The sequence below is a fragment of the Atractosteus spatula genome, chromosome 1 (genome assembly GCF_055471065.1).
Source record: "Atractosteus spatula isolate fAtrSpa1 chromosome 1, fAtrSpa1.hap1, whole genome shotgun sequence".
NCBI lineage: Eukaryota > Metazoa > Chordata > Actinopteri > Semionotiformes > Lepisosteidae > Atractosteus > Atractosteus spatula.
This window is the reverse complement of record NC_142706.1, coordinates 44,426,602-44,441,271: the sequence shown is the minus strand read 5'-3', so window position 1 is coordinate 44,441,271 and position 14,670 is coordinate 44,426,602. Positions and strand designations below refer to the sequence as shown.

Sequence of the window (14,670 nt, the reverse complement as noted above, 5' to 3'; positions counted from 1 at the left end):
AGTCAGAGACCGAGCGGACTCGGGATGTCAAACGGAAGTTCCGCTACGCTCGGTCACGCGATTCGCTCGGTCCTGTCACGTGGTACAACAGGGGACGTGATAATTAATAAAAAAATATGCTTTGTTGCTTAAAAACAGCAGGTAACTAAAGCTTCTACAAATTCTACCTTATTCCTCAGATATATTTTTGCATATAGGTATATACTGAAAAATTGGTTATGTTTCGTGTGGTCCTAATATTTTTATATTTTCGGTACCCCCCTGTGTGCCAGCCTGTTGGTGTCGCCCTTGGAAATCGGGTCAATGTTCAGGTCCATTAAAAACAAAAACATTCTGCTTACGCCAAAGTTGAGGTGAAGGTGTTTTGGTTTTGTTTTGTTATTTCGTGTGTGTGTTTGGCGCTGCGCGTCTTTCCCTTTCTTAAATTCTGATTGTATTTCTGTAGCGCAGACGAGCAGCGTCATGGATCAGTGTGTTAATGTGGAGCGGGAGCTGGAGAAAGTGCTGCAGAAATTCTCCAGCTACGGGCAGCACTGCGATAGGACACTGGAAGAGCTGATCGAGTACACCAGTGGCCTGAAACACGAGATAATACAGACTGGCGGTGAGTTTATATTTTGATGAGGGAAACGTGGAACGTCATCTTTGTGTTTCTCGAGCTGTCGTGAGTTCATCTTCCAGACCCATGAAAAAAGGTCAACCCGTTTCAGTTGTATGGGCGAAGGCCTACAGCCAGGTTAGGTGTGTAGAAAAATTCGATGTCCGATTGCTTTGTAAACGTGCCAGTTCCGCAGGATTGCGATTTCGCACAGTTTCGTTTAGGCCTGTTTGTTTCTCGCCTCCGTGAATAGTCACGTGTTTTCTGCGTTCACGATTTTGTCTCGTCTCAGTGCAGTAAAACACACGGTACAGTAGCTACAGTGTAGTACTACTGTACATTGTGGCGGATATGATCCACTAGTTTACATTTTGAAAAGAAACCACGAAGCGCCGAAAACCCGATAGAAGTCAAAAGCGTGCTTATCATTTTAGTGTTTTTAAACATGCCGTTTTTGTGTTTTGAATTGGTAGGTCCTGTTCACTGATGGTTGTGTGAGGCTTTCCTTAACTGTACTGGCATTCTTTCTAGCACAGGGGAAATGGTAGTGGCTCAATACTCGGTACAGACCTTAGGCGTCTTAATAAAGAAGTTTAGTGCAAATTATCTTTTAGCGACACCCTTTTCATTTAACATGTGTTCGTGTGAGTTTGAAGAAAACGTTTTTTTTGCACAGGAGTCTACTGTAACATATCACATGGTCGTGTTTTTAGAGCACGAAGAGCAAAGGTTTAGTACAGGAGCGTACAGGCGCCACGTGGGAAAATACTTATTTCCCCAGACCTGTTGCTTTATTGCGTATCATGAGGTGTTGTTTCCATAACGAATTGAAGAACGAAGTTTTAATATGCTACATAATCGATCGCTATGCTACAGTTATACCTGGGCTGCTATACGCCCATTTTTCATGGACATGCCGTGACATGTCATCCTTTTTGGTCCTTAAATCTCCGAGGAATTTTCAAATATCGTAAAACGTCCGGGATTTTTCCTTGTTCTTTTTCCCCAAAGGTTTTCGAAGCATAATGGTTCTTGGGATGAAGAGAGGGTGTTTATTATAGAGTTGTAGACGTGTCTAGCTTGGTACCCCGTTCAGTTTTAGTTCTGAACAGGAATTATTTTTTCGCAGCCCCTCAGCAACAATGTCTGTGTCTTATCTGACCCAGTACTGTACAGCAGTTTTTTAAATTATATCTTTGATATTTTATTATGCCGTTCCTAAACACAAAACGAAGGTGTCCATTCCCTGCAGAGCTAAAGACAAAATTCCCGAGTTTTCGAAGTGATGGACAAGAATTATTTGAATAATTAAAGTTACCCGTTGATTTGTGAAGCCGTATAACTTTTTTATAATTCTGAAGATATCAATATAGAAACGTAGACGAATTGTGGTACTAACATATACAACACGTTATATAGCATTAATATAATTCGATTCAATAAATACAGGTACAGATAACCATCTCCCCCTCCAAACGGAGTGTCCTCTTTGAATTTGAATCTTCAAATTTCAAAACGCCATCTTTAAATAAAATAAGCTCGGGCCAGGCAGTGGGTAATAGAGTCTCCTTTACAGCACCGCCTCCAAAAGCAAGTGTGCCTTCTCTTTGTCAAAAGGTCCAGACCTGCAGAGAAGGTCGACACATGGTACCTTAAGCGAGTACACCTCTAGGCAGCATGAACATCAGAATACCATCCATCCATTTTCTAACCACTTCTTCCAATGCAGGGTCATGGGGGAGCTAGAGCCTATCCCAGCAAGCAAGGGGCACAAGACAACAGTCTCATCACAGGGCAGATACACAGACACACACACTCACACCCACACCAGGGCCAATTTTCTCTGAAGCCATTTAACCCACCAGTATGTCTTTGGACTGTGGGAGGGTTCCAGAATTTCCTCACACGAAAAAGCTTACAACAATGGAAAGGTCAAAACATAATTCTGGAGTAATCCTTTGCTACTGTTTTAAAATGACTTTTTAATTACTTTCTTTAAAATATAAATAATATTTATGTAGAAGAAGAAGGCTCCACGGCCGAAACGTTGCATTTTCTTTCTTCTTTTTTCCAGCATGGAATAAACCTCTTACTTGTTCCTTTGCATATTTATGTAGTGTATACCTTATTGCCATTGCAAATGCTTTTTGTTTTGTTTTGGGAAATAGTAGAATTTTCCATATTGTGCATGCACGTGGCAATCATGCATGCCTCTTTCTGGGTGATGGGAGACACTGTATAAACTGCTCTGTCTGCTTTAGGAGCTGTCTGTTCCTAGAGCCACCCAGGGTTGGTTGCTGTAGGAACAGACGGAGATCAACAAAGGCAACATGCCAGTGCTAATGGATGTCAGCAGTATTTGTGCAAGAAACCTACTAATGTATTGTGTTTTAAGAAAATTGAGTGGGGAACTCATCAGCGTGTGTTGTCTGCAGAGGAAAAGTTAAAAGGTTAATCCCACGTTGAAAAGGAGAAAGAAGGAGCACCGTTTTGGCCTTGGAGCCATCTTGAAGTGTGAGCATACATGAAGAAGGCTCAGCAGCTGAGATGGTTTTTATTTTTTCCACTTTTTTTGTTAACCTTTACTCAGCCAGGTCTTGAGAGACACTTGTTCAGTTTGTTCAAACTAAAAAGCGTTTAGTAGAGAGGTGCAAAGGGAGAAAATAAGTTGACACACTACTCTCTTGTGTTATAATTTCCAATACCACGGCACACATTTCAGATTCTTATAAAAGACATTACTGTGACACAGTGGTGCACATCCTTTCAGATCAGATATCCTGCAGGTTCTGCATGATTTGCGTTTTTTATAATGTTTTATTTAGATTAAAACATTACAATTGTTGTGCCCGTTTCTATTTTTTGTGGTCTGAAAAAAACCTTGACGTTTGCTTAATATTAAAAGCCGTGCTTTTCAGGTATGTTTTGAGAGATTAAATTCTGTTGTAGGCAATGGCTTTAATGTATTGCACACAAACATTAAATAATCTTTCTTGTCATTTATTTCTCTGTGTTGTTAAGCCAGCTTTTCTTGTATTTGTTGTGTGTTTGTGATGTTGCGCCTGCTTTTTCATTTGTTTCAACAAGTCTTTTTAGTTGCAAAATGAGATTGATCTGTCTTTTCATTACCATCTGTAATTGGAAAAGCATAATATAAAATCTTTATGTGGTTTACACCATCATAGTATATAATGATAATAGCAAATCAGGCCTACTAACGCAATGTGTTTCTTTGCAATATCCTAATTCCTGTTGTTTAATGTAATATGGTCCCTTCATCTACTTTTCTGAACCCACAATATAACACAACTGTTGTTTGGTAAGTTAAAAAATGTTAAGAGTGAAAATGCAAGAAAAAAACATGCAGTTTTAAAGGCTGTGCAATGAGTAGTTTCTTACCTGGGGACTTGGTAGGTGTATACAAAGGTTAGCCTGCCACTCGTCTCACTGTGTTTGTTTTGTTCTCCTCAGATCAAGAATTGGAGTTATCAGGTACCCTGTCCCTGGTCCTGTCCCAGTGCTGTAAAAGGATAAAAGACACTGTTCAAAAGTTGGCCTCAGACCACAAGGACATTCACAGTAGTGTTTCCCGAGTAGGAAAGGCTATTGATAAGGTGAGTGTTTTTTTTTTCACATTTTGAAGTCCCCTCACCCTAGTTTGGAACTGTTAATATACTTAAACCAGCATAGGAGTGATGAGGCCCTTGCATGCTTCCTTCTGAAATGTACAATTAAAGCTTCTAATTTTCAGTGCTTCACTGCTTTCTTGGAATCCCGGTCACAGTCGACTAAAGGCAGTAATCTAGATTGGAATGGTGGTGCCTGGACTGCAGAACTGCCTTTACTGGTTGGGCTGTTCCAGAATCTCCAGTTGTCGTTTTAAACTGCTGTTTTTTTCCACTTTGTTTTGATTTAACTGCAGTTGTCGTCCTCCTGTTTTGTTTATATTCAACAAAAATGATACACGTCGCCTTGTTATGTCTTCTCGTTCAGTTTGAGGAAGCCTCTTTCAAAAGCTGTTTTATCGAGAGACCTGGGAAACAGGAAAGGGTGCAACACAAGTAATTTTTTTCTGCACGGAATACGAAACCTGACACCTTTAAATTTAGATTGAACAGTATGCCCTGACAGTTATAGATCGTGTGTGTTGTTGGCGCTTATTGTGTTATTTGTGGTAGGTGTTTCTTATGTAATTTGTGGTTCTCGAATCTTTTGAATTAAAGGAAGTCGGAGTAATAGAAATAAATTATTGAGCTCTGGGCACAGAGTGAAGTTGCACTAGATGGCGCTGTCTGTCATTAGCCTTCGTGGGTGTTGTGCATGTCCAGCTCTTATGGATTTAATGTGTGGAGCCAATGTGCTTTTATGTTTCTAAAATATTGGCAAAATGCTTTGCATCCTTATGGCAGGACAGAGTTAAACACTTGATCAATCTTGCCCTTTTTTGCCAGACGTCGGCGCTGCTCTGCATAAGCATGCCATGAAGAGACACTGTCAGTAAAAATTGAAGGACATATAAGCATGGCTGCCTGAGCTTGGCAGTATTGATTCCTTGCTGATTTTAACTATTCAAAAAACCTGTCTAAAAAGCCAAGTGTGGAGGTGACAGGGAGCAAACAACAAGACTGGAAATTTAGGCTGGAGGAAAGCAGCGATTGTTACAGAGGTAGTAGTGGGTAGGCCTCCAGGCGCTCGACACTTTGAAGTCATTTTGAACCAACTGCAGCTGAAATTCTGGGCTGCTTATTTGCCAGGATCCGCACAATGCCCGTCAGCTCATTTTCAATGTTTTTTTTTCCTACTTCAGAGTATCGATTTTTCTTTTCCGCGGTTTCTCCCACTTTATTTCCGTAGAGATCTGACGCTCTTCCTTAAAGTACTTTAGAAAAGACGAACACTAAATCATCATTGTACTGTGCCCTTTTTAAACCAAGCTGAAATGACGGCCGTCGGCGTTTTTGTCATTTTCACAACTGAAGAAATCTAACAGCGCTCTTGGAAAAATTTGGGTTTGTGATTTCTTCCAAGCTGCTGAACTATGTCCGAATCCGTGGATGTAACGTTCTTTGGTGACTGGAAGTGAGAAATTCGACTTTTAACATCATTGCAATAGATTTATACCACATAGATTCGTTTGTATTCATATAGAGATTTCTAAAGATTATAACTGTGCTGCCCTCAGAGAGCTTTTGTACGTTTACCGGTATTTTGAGAAATCGTCTGGGGAAGACTGAGTGTGTTCGTGTCCTCCTCTTGGCGTCAGAATCTGGACTCGGATATCAGCAGCGTGGGCATCGAGGGCTGCTGGCAGTCGGAGAGCCAGAGGATCCTCAGCGAGGTCCTGGTGGAGCACTTCTTCAGGCAAGGCATGCTGGATGTGGCCGAGGAGCTGTGTCAGGTAGAAAAGGCCGTTGTTTTTGTCTCTTTCGCCCAGCGTGCTCGCTCGCTATTGCGCTTATGTCGGCACGCCACCCTTTTTTTTCCCCATCCTTCCAGGCCTACGTTATGCAACCTCAAACCCATTTTCGTACACTCAGGATATTCGTTTCCAGCAACCAATAACAAGGTGAGGTGACAAAATAAAAAGAGCACCGGTTGAACTTCTGTGGTATTGAACTGGCTGCTGTACTAGACCAGGTACAGTGGATTGGAGGAGCATTGCGTAGTGGCTTTTTAGTGGTACTGTTCCATGGACTTCAGAACTAGCTCGGCCCATTCGGGCAGCAAGTCTGCCTCTCCGCAGTCTAGTGGAGAGCTGTCCGGCTCAGTGCTTTTGATGTTGCCATCCCTGGAGACCGCACTGACATGCTTTGCTAAACCACCCCAGTGCCTGATGTCTAGGGGGAACCACCATGCTGCCCATAAATTGCTGTATTGATACCCAGGAACCAAGAAGGAAAGCTAAGTTGGCTCTGTTGTTTCTGTAGGTAAGGAATGGTTCACCTCAGCTGAGAAACAGCAGTCCCTCCTGAGCAGGGGTAAGGGATGTGAAGTAGAGCTTGCAAAGCTTGAGCCATTATTGCCTAGTTTGGTAGGTCATAAATGTAGCTTCATCAGAGGACATGAGCATGATCCCTCAAGAGGGTGAGATCTTGTGACACATTCATTTCTTTATTAATACTATAATTTGTCCTTGCTTTATCTAGCAGATAGAAACAGGGCACGAGGGTGGTTGACAAGTTGAGTATCCGGTTGTTTTTCTTTAACTTGCTTCCTTGTTTTTGGTTAATCTCAAAGGTATGCAGTAGGAGTGCATTACAATTGTTCCTGCCATTGTTTCCGTAAACTGTAAAATTCTTTTAGGACTGTAGTGTAAAAGCAGGGATGTTTTTTTTCTGCAAAACTCTGTGAGGAATGCCCTCTGTTTCAGTGCTTTGACCGGTCAATTGAAACTAACGCACAATTAAGCCTTAATATAATCCATAGTCTCTCTCCTTCAGTTCTGAAAATCCACCAGCTGTGATAATGAGCATACATAAACAGTTAAATAATAAAAGAAAGTGGGGTTGTTTATCAGAGACTGTTGAAAGGTTTATGGGTTAAAGGTTTTAGTGATAAGTGCCTTGAGATGATAGCCCATTAACTTCTGAATATGCAATCTATGTTATAGATGTGTTTCCTTGTTAATTTGTGGAGATTTTTAAAAAATGAAGATTGTAATCGTGTGCTTATCTCTTCATTTTCAGGAAGCTGGACTTTGTATTGACCCAAGTCAAAAGGAACCTTTTGTAGAATTAAACAGAATTCTAGAAGCACTTAAACTCAGAGATTTAAGACCTGCATTAGAGTAAGCTTTACTGTTACTTATACTCAATCCTTGTTCTATCCACTGTCAGATAAAATACACCTTCTATCATGTAAGGCTTAAAACCTACTCGAGTATCATTCTGAGCATGTGTAAAATTAAATTTAACAACAAAGCAGTGTTAGTCCTTTGTAACCAGGTGTCAGAAGCTAAGCTAAGTCTAAGCTTAGTTAGGACTGGAACGTAAGGTTTCTAAAGAAAATCAGGTTGCCGTAAGTGGTGTTGATAGATCAGAAGGTTTCACTCTTCCTTCTGGACCAGAATTTCCTAACCAGTTCCCCGATATAGAGGCTGGGAACACATTACTGTAGAAGGTACTGTCCTTTGGGTGAGTATTCTGGACCTTGGTTTCACGACTTGGTCATCGACAATCCTGTAGCACAGTTCATAAGAGCAGAGGTATTAAATCAGGTCTCCTGGCTAAATTCCTCTTTGGGCTTCCAGGATCTAGCTCCTTAAATTCCCCCTTTAATCCATTAGGGGAAGTAATTACTTCTCTTCCTGACTGGGTGTTGGGTGGAGCTGCTATCTTCGACTGGCTGCTGGGGAGTCTGCTGCGCTACTTAAGTGGATAAAGTGGGTCTCCATCTGTATGTGAACGTGAATCACTTTGGGATCCTATGGGATGAAAAGCACAATGCAGATGCAAGTAACTATTAATCCATAGGAACTGATTCCAAGTATTGATTTGAGCACCACAGATGAAGTTCCAGAGAGTCATTAAATACTGTGGCTGCAGACACATTTGTGTGGGGTTTTAGCACTGCCAGAAATGACAGGCACCTCTAACCGATCTCATTCTCTTCCAGGTGGGCGGTGGATAACAGGGAAATGCTCATGGCACAGAACAGCTCGTTAGAATTCAAACTGCACAGATTGTACTTCATCAGCCTTTTAATGGGGGGCACAGTCAATCAGAAGGAGGCTCTGCAGTATGCAAAAAACTTCCAGCCTTTCGCTGTCAACCATCAGAAAGGTGTTCTTTTGTTTTTGGGCTATTATATTATCTGGGTCTGACTGGGACTCCTTGTGTGGTGGGACATGATTTGCCAGGTGCCCCTGGTATTAGGGGGGTCAGAGCCAGACAGGGCATCCCCCTCTTGCTGTGCTATAGCAACCAGGGCAGCTGTGAGCTCCCTCTGACGCCAGTGTGATTTAGTATGTTATATAGTATGTTCTATTAGTAACGCTATATAGATCCCAATGTTACCAGGAGTGTGACTTTCCCAGGGGGGAAAAATGGTGGATGCCCCTGACTGCACCTTTTGGAGGAAATCTTATGCTCCTTGTACCTCCTTAACTAGTATATTGTAAAGGTGGGCTGGGTCGATTAACATTCAGCCATTTTAAAATTGGGTGGAGGAAAGCAAAATGGGACATTTCAAAAGGAATTAAAAAGCAAGCCACCGGTGTTCTGACTTGTCCTTCCCTTTGCGCAGACATCCAGGTGTTGATGGGCAGTTTAGTGTACCTGCGGCAGGGGATAGAGAACTCTCCTTACGTTCACTTGCTGGACTCCAATCAGTGGGCTGATATCTGTGACATTTTCACCAGAGACGCCTGCTCGCTGCTTGGCCTCTCAGTGGATTCCCCTCTCAGTGTCAGGTAGGAGAAGTCGAGAGAAACTGCTGTTTATAGATGCATGCTCCTTGTTTAACTGGATGTTAGTTCTGTCAGTGGCACTGGTGAAGGTGTACCACAGCTTGTACATGCTGCTAACAGTTCAGCCATGATAAGCAGTAGTGTCATTGCCACAGTATCACAGGTAAATAGCCTCTTGTGGTAAATTTGGTTAGGAGTATATGATCAGCCCTACCTTTCTGCAGCCTGGTATTGAATATTATACTATGTAACTGTTTAGAGTTGGTTATAGTTCTGTTTCAACTTGACTGCTAAACACTTCAAGGGGTCCTGGAAGTCACAAAAAAATTCTTGCATCTTGAATGGCTTTGAGCACAAAGTACTCACTAAGTCTCATAATTACCTGCTCAATTGTAATCTTCTATAATCTAGAATTATGTGCTGAGGCTCTTCAGAAAGGGGTAGTATAATTTCATACTTATTGTGTAACGTTGTTGAGCTGGCTGAATGTCATACTGAGAGACTCGTTTTCTCCTGACTGTGAAATGGCGAGAAGTGTGACAAGTCACACATGGTAAGAAACGTGTGCTTGTGACTTTGCACGTGCAGAAGTGGGGTGTGGGTACGTTAAAGGCACAGAGTTCTGGCAGTTAAAATTGTCTGACCTCCGTGAAAGAAGGAGAGAGAGTGCGCATCAGTGAAGAACAACAGTTCAGAGAAACGCTGCATATTGAAGGTACGAGGCCGTGTAGGGGTTTTTCCATTCAGCATTGCTGCCCGTGATCAGTCAAGCGCTTACGACAGCCCTATGGCAGGATCGACAGCTGTCTGAGTTGATTACAGGTGCTTATGATCAACGGAGGGAGCAGCTGGTGTTTAATTTTGATTGGGTGGAACCTGAGGGCCCTAGTAACCTCTTGTTGCCAGATTGTGCCATGCTGGCTACACCTGTGTGTTTGAATGTGTATCTGGGATATACCTAAATACACAGTGTCACCCCATACCCAGTAATGACATACCATCACTGTCAAATCTTTCTTCTCGTAAAAGTCTTTGCAACTGATGTCATAGTTAAAGAATACATTTACCCTTCTAACATCTAGCTTGAATATGTAGATGCTTTCAAATATGTGTACCTCTCTCATTTGATATATACATACACCCTAAAACCCAGCTTTACAGATGATGCAAGGAGACACCTTCATTTCTGTGCGCGGATTTGATTATTTTTGGCTCAGCGGCTCTTGGTTTCAGAAACAAACGCGTAATGCAACATGATGAAGATAACTGTGCACCCCTGCCAGCCAGAGGAAAACAAAGCGAGAGAAATTCTAGTAGTATTTTGCCCCTTACTTGAGACTCTGCACTGATTGCTGGGGCTGACCGGGTTGTACCCGTTTATGCTTTAGTTTTTCAGCAGGTTGTGTGGCTCTGCCAGCTCTCATTAACATCAAAGCTGTCATAGAGCAGAGGCAGTGCACAGGAGTGTGGAACCAGAAGGATGAGTTGCCTGTAAGTCACCGTTTTTTCCTCCTCTCTCGGTCGTCTTGAAAGTGCATTTGACACCTTTACGTTTGTGAAGGAAGGTTTTTTTTTTAAAAAAAAGAAGAAAGGTTAATAATAAAATAATTTATGGCTACTCATAATTTAGTGGTTAACCTAAAATTAATTTCACAGTGGAACCCATGGACTAAAAATGTATCATGCGTTTTCATTTTGTCTTCAAACCTAAAGCTGAAATAATAAAACGGGGGTTGAAAAGGTATATTTGCAGTGTGTAATGTATAGGATGGGTAGGAAAACCCTGCCAAACACTCTACTGCGAAAGTCTTGATCGGGAATTGAGACGTTCAATATGTAGCTGTAGAAATGCAATATTAGCTCTCCCTTAACAATAAGATGTTGATTTCATCCTCAAGATTTTTTTTTTTATTTTCTCTTACATAAACAGATTGAAGTTGACCTGGGTAAAAAATGTTGGTATCACTCGGTCTTTGCCTGCCCTATTCTTCGACAGCAGACAACAGATGGTAACCCCCCTATGAAGCTTGTGTGTGGCCACATCATTTCCAGAGATGCTTTAAATAAAATGATCAATGGAAGCAAGTAAGTTCCTTTTCTGTAACAATTCCTATAACAAGAGTGCTGTGAAACTGCTGTACTTTCAGCATAGATGCGTAGGAACTATACTATACGTAACATGAACCATCCAGTACATATACATTCAGTTAGCTCATTGTTATTAGAAAGCTGAAAGCCCACGTCAACAAATATCAAAGAAATTGAAAGTAAATAAGTAGTTCCTTCTCGAGCTTTGTTAGCGCTCTGTTGAAGTGATTATTTTATTATACCTTACTCAGACTGCATGCAGCTGTTTGACTCTTCATTGTGTTATGAATCTTTTAGTGTCTTCAAAAGTGAAAAGTGTTATGTGTCATTGGCAGCTTGTTTATTGAATGTTAGCAGGTGTTCGATTTTAGCAAATGCACAATCTATCACCAGTCTTTTTTTTAGGAATCGTTCTGACATAGATCTGTGTGCGTCATTTTTTAGGCATTATATAGACCTGGTATTGCAACTAACACCAGCATTGTAAAAATGTGTTATTTTATTGTGAATGGGTTTCTGTTTTTGCAGCTTATGTGGTTTCGTTAAAGACTGCACCCTGCTCTGCTGAAATGCACAGCATGTGCAACCATAAACCTCAAAACCGTAACAGGAGGTGATAACTTTGGTATTCTTTTGGTGCTTCCTCAGAGTTCTTGTTCATTGTTTGCACAATCTGTGGACAGACTACAGTGTTCAGGTTAAGTTCAGGCCATAAGAGCAGTACAATCTTTGGGAATACGGACGTTGACATTATCCTTTGTCCGATGCTCTGACTTGGTCTGATTTTCAGGACACTGCGTTGTATATTGCATAGTCCAGACCATCTGACTATGCAATATACAACATTTTCTGACTCCTGTAAGATCTTAATGACAAATGTGTCTACTACACATAGTATCTGATGTCATAAAATGTAAAAGACTGTAACAGTGTGATTATTACAAGAGTAGTGAGTTTTTCCTCCTGACAGGTGAAAAAGAAGTGAACCAATGATTGCCACGACTGTATGTGATGTAAAACTGGCAAACGGCTAATGTGTAGGGCACCTATGTTATGACAGTAAATGTAGTCATAAAATCTTTTTTTTTTATCATTCTAGGTTGAAATGTCCTTACTGCCCAATGGAACAAGTGCCAGGAGACGCAAAGCAAATCTACTTCTGAAATGTGGTCTCAATCAATGCCTACCTGAGGAATCAATGCCTACCTTTTGCCCTCTCGGCCATTAACTTGAGTGAGACAAATAGCACTGCTATGGAGAGGCTGAAGGCATGTGCAGAAATAAATGTAGCTGTCTGGGAAGGGTGCCAATACAGTATATAGAAACACTGACACAGTGCAAAAGCTAGAAAGAAACTTAGAGACAATATAGGGCTTTTTCTTGGTCTCAAGTAACCTGATAAACCTAATACACCAGCACTCACTATTGACAGCAGTTATTTCTATGTTAAATCTTTTTTAAGTAACATAGCCAACCAACTTTTTTATCATCATATTGATAAGTTTGTATGTCATCTTTTGAGGATGTTGGTGTGGAACTTCTTGTTTTTGATTTTTTTTTTCTTTTATCCAAAATGTATATAATATCTAGAAGATAACGGAGGTGTACGCAGCTGCTGCTGCCAAAGTTTGCATTACTGTTTTCTAGTGATGGCGAGCTGTGAAATACTTCTTTAAAACCTGTACAGAACCAAGTGAATAATGGAGCCCCCCGGGCTTTAGATATTTAAACGTATTGCTAATTTATATGATTGTATGCAGTTTATAATATTGGAGAAGAGTGGCACGTAATGTTTCTTTGCTTTGATAATTGTTTTTTTTTCTGTAATGCCATCTCTATTAAAGCTCTAATTTTGAAAAATGTCACGAGTGAACTTCAGTTTTCTTCTCGTAATGCCGGTTCTAAATCTCACAAAGAAAAAATACTTTATTTTGATGTTTTTTAGCTGATCATTTTGTGCACAGCAACTCATCGTCGGTGTCCTGCAAAAATGTTAAAATTATGTTGTGTGTCTTTATGATCGACTTAATTCAAACATTACCACAGCCGAAGAAGGCTCCGCAGCATAAAACGTTGTTTCTTTTCTTCTCTTTTCAGCATGGAATAAACCTTTACTTGTTTCTTCATTCGAATATTACTAGTCCAAAAAAGATATTAGAAATATTAATCTGTCTAGTTTATTTCTACTAGAATATATCCATTCATTTTCTAATCAGTATATCCAGTACAGGTTTGGATGGGAGCTAACTTTATCCTGGCAAGCAATAGGCCCAAGGCAGCATACACCCTGAATGGGACACCAGTATATCTCGGGGCACACACAGACACAGACATGCACACACTCACACCAGGGCCAGTTTTCCCAGAAGCCAATTAACCTACCAGTATGTCTTTAGACTCTGGGAGGTATCCAGAGCACCTGGAGGAAACCCATGTGAAAATGGGGAGAACATAAACTCCAAACAAAGGGCACCCCTGGAATTGCACCCAGGGCCTCAGTGCTACAAGGCAGAAATGCTAACCACAGTGCCACCGTGCCACCCTCAGTAGTATGTGTATTGTACCATACATATGTATTGTAACGTGAGTGAGGTTGGCACCGTGATGTACAAAGAAATTACTTTTGATGTACACAAAGGGCTACTCCCAAACCAAAGAGGTAATAAGAAAATAGGAAGTCTTCCTAGCTGCTGCTCCATTCTGGCACGAACACACACAGTTGACTGGGTTTCCTTCGGAGTCTTTTCGTTTCCTAGGCAACCGCACGGTCTCCTGCCTCTCCTGAAGATACGACCGCCCTAAACCCGGGGTGTCTCTCTGCCAAACGTTAACCTGCTACAGTATGGTTTATATTTTAATGTACAAAGGCTAAAGTAGTTTCACGAGGAACCTTTGAGCACATCCTTAGTGCAATTTGTTTTCACAGCTCTCCCACATCCATTGGACTGGACACTTTTTAAGGAGTGGTACAGTTGGGATTTTCTAAGACTAACCTTCACACTAATCTTAGTCATAACCTTATAACAGGTGATAACTTCAGGAATCACTCAAAAGCAATTAAGTGAAACTATATTGGACTAGACAACAATAGACTCACCAAACAGCTGGCCTTTGCTCTTGTCATACACAGACTTCACCAACAAAAAGACGATGACATTGAATCCAATGTGATTTGAAGTAATTTGTAGTAGTTATTTTTGCAGGATACCAAAGTTTGATGTATTAAGATAAGATTGTCATTTCCTTGCTTCAATTATAACGCTTGCAGTGTACCTAAAAAATAACACTTCTCAAGCCTAGTAGACCACAACACATTCTGCAAACCATATTCTCAGAAAGTACAACGGTGCAAACAATTGTATACTTTGTTTACTATAAAAACTTATTCTGTAACAAACATTCATGCTTCTGCTTCCTAGAATGAGTTTATCTTTTTCACAACCCAAGTGTTTATCTCGGACTGACTCAGGGAGTGCACAACTTGCCTGTTAATAAAACCGTGGTATTAAAAAAACTCTCCAAAGTAGTGTATTACAAAGTATCATAACACTAAAAAACATTTGAAAATAAAAATATT

General features: G+C 40.9%; 1 protein-coding gene across 3 annotated transcripts; it reads left to right on the top strand.

Annotated features, from left to right (window-relative positions):
• Positions 1–261: 261 nt before the first annotated feature.
• Positions 262–12,953, top strand: LOC148840915 (E3 ubiquitin-protein ligase RMND5A). Of its 3 annotated transcripts, none has more exons than XM_088919782.1 (10): positions 262–353; positions 451–604; positions 4,070–4,212; positions 5,862–5,996; positions 7,285–7,385; positions 8,213–8,379; positions 8,843–9,008; positions 10,394–10,496; positions 10,936–11,090; positions 12,193–12,953. In XM_088919782.1, exons 2-10 carry the CDS (start codon positions 463–465, stop codon positions 12,254–12,256), a joined length of 1,176 nt encoding a protein of 391 aa, XP_088775908.1. In that variant the 5' UTR covers positions 262–353; positions 451–462; the 3' UTR covers positions 12,257–12,953. The 3 variants fall into 3 exon arrangements, with proteins under 3 accessions (XP_088775908.1, XP_088775890.1, XP_088775899.1); XM_088919764.1 differs by having other exon boundaries at positions 271–353; positions 446–604; XM_088919773.1 differs by lacking the exon at positions 262–353 and having other exon boundaries at positions 361–604.
• Positions 12,954–14,670: the final 1,717 nt, after the last annotated feature.

What these genes read in the sequence shown, in the direction of transcription:
- LOC148840915 (XM_088919782.1), top strand. Translation starts at nt 463, where the DNA reads ATGGATCAGTGTGTTAATGTGGAGCGGGAGCTGGAGAAAGTGCTGCAG. An exon ending in GATTCCCCTCTCAGTGTCAG is followed by an intron (nt 9,009 to 10,393) that starts GTAGGAGAAGTC and finishes TTTATGCTTTAG; the next exon opens with TTTTTCAGCAGGTTGTGTGG. An exon ending in AAAATGATCAATGGAAGCAA is followed by an intron (nt 11,091 to 12,192) that starts GTAAGTTCCTTT and finishes TTATCATTCTAG; the next exon opens with GTTGAAATGTCCTTACTGCC.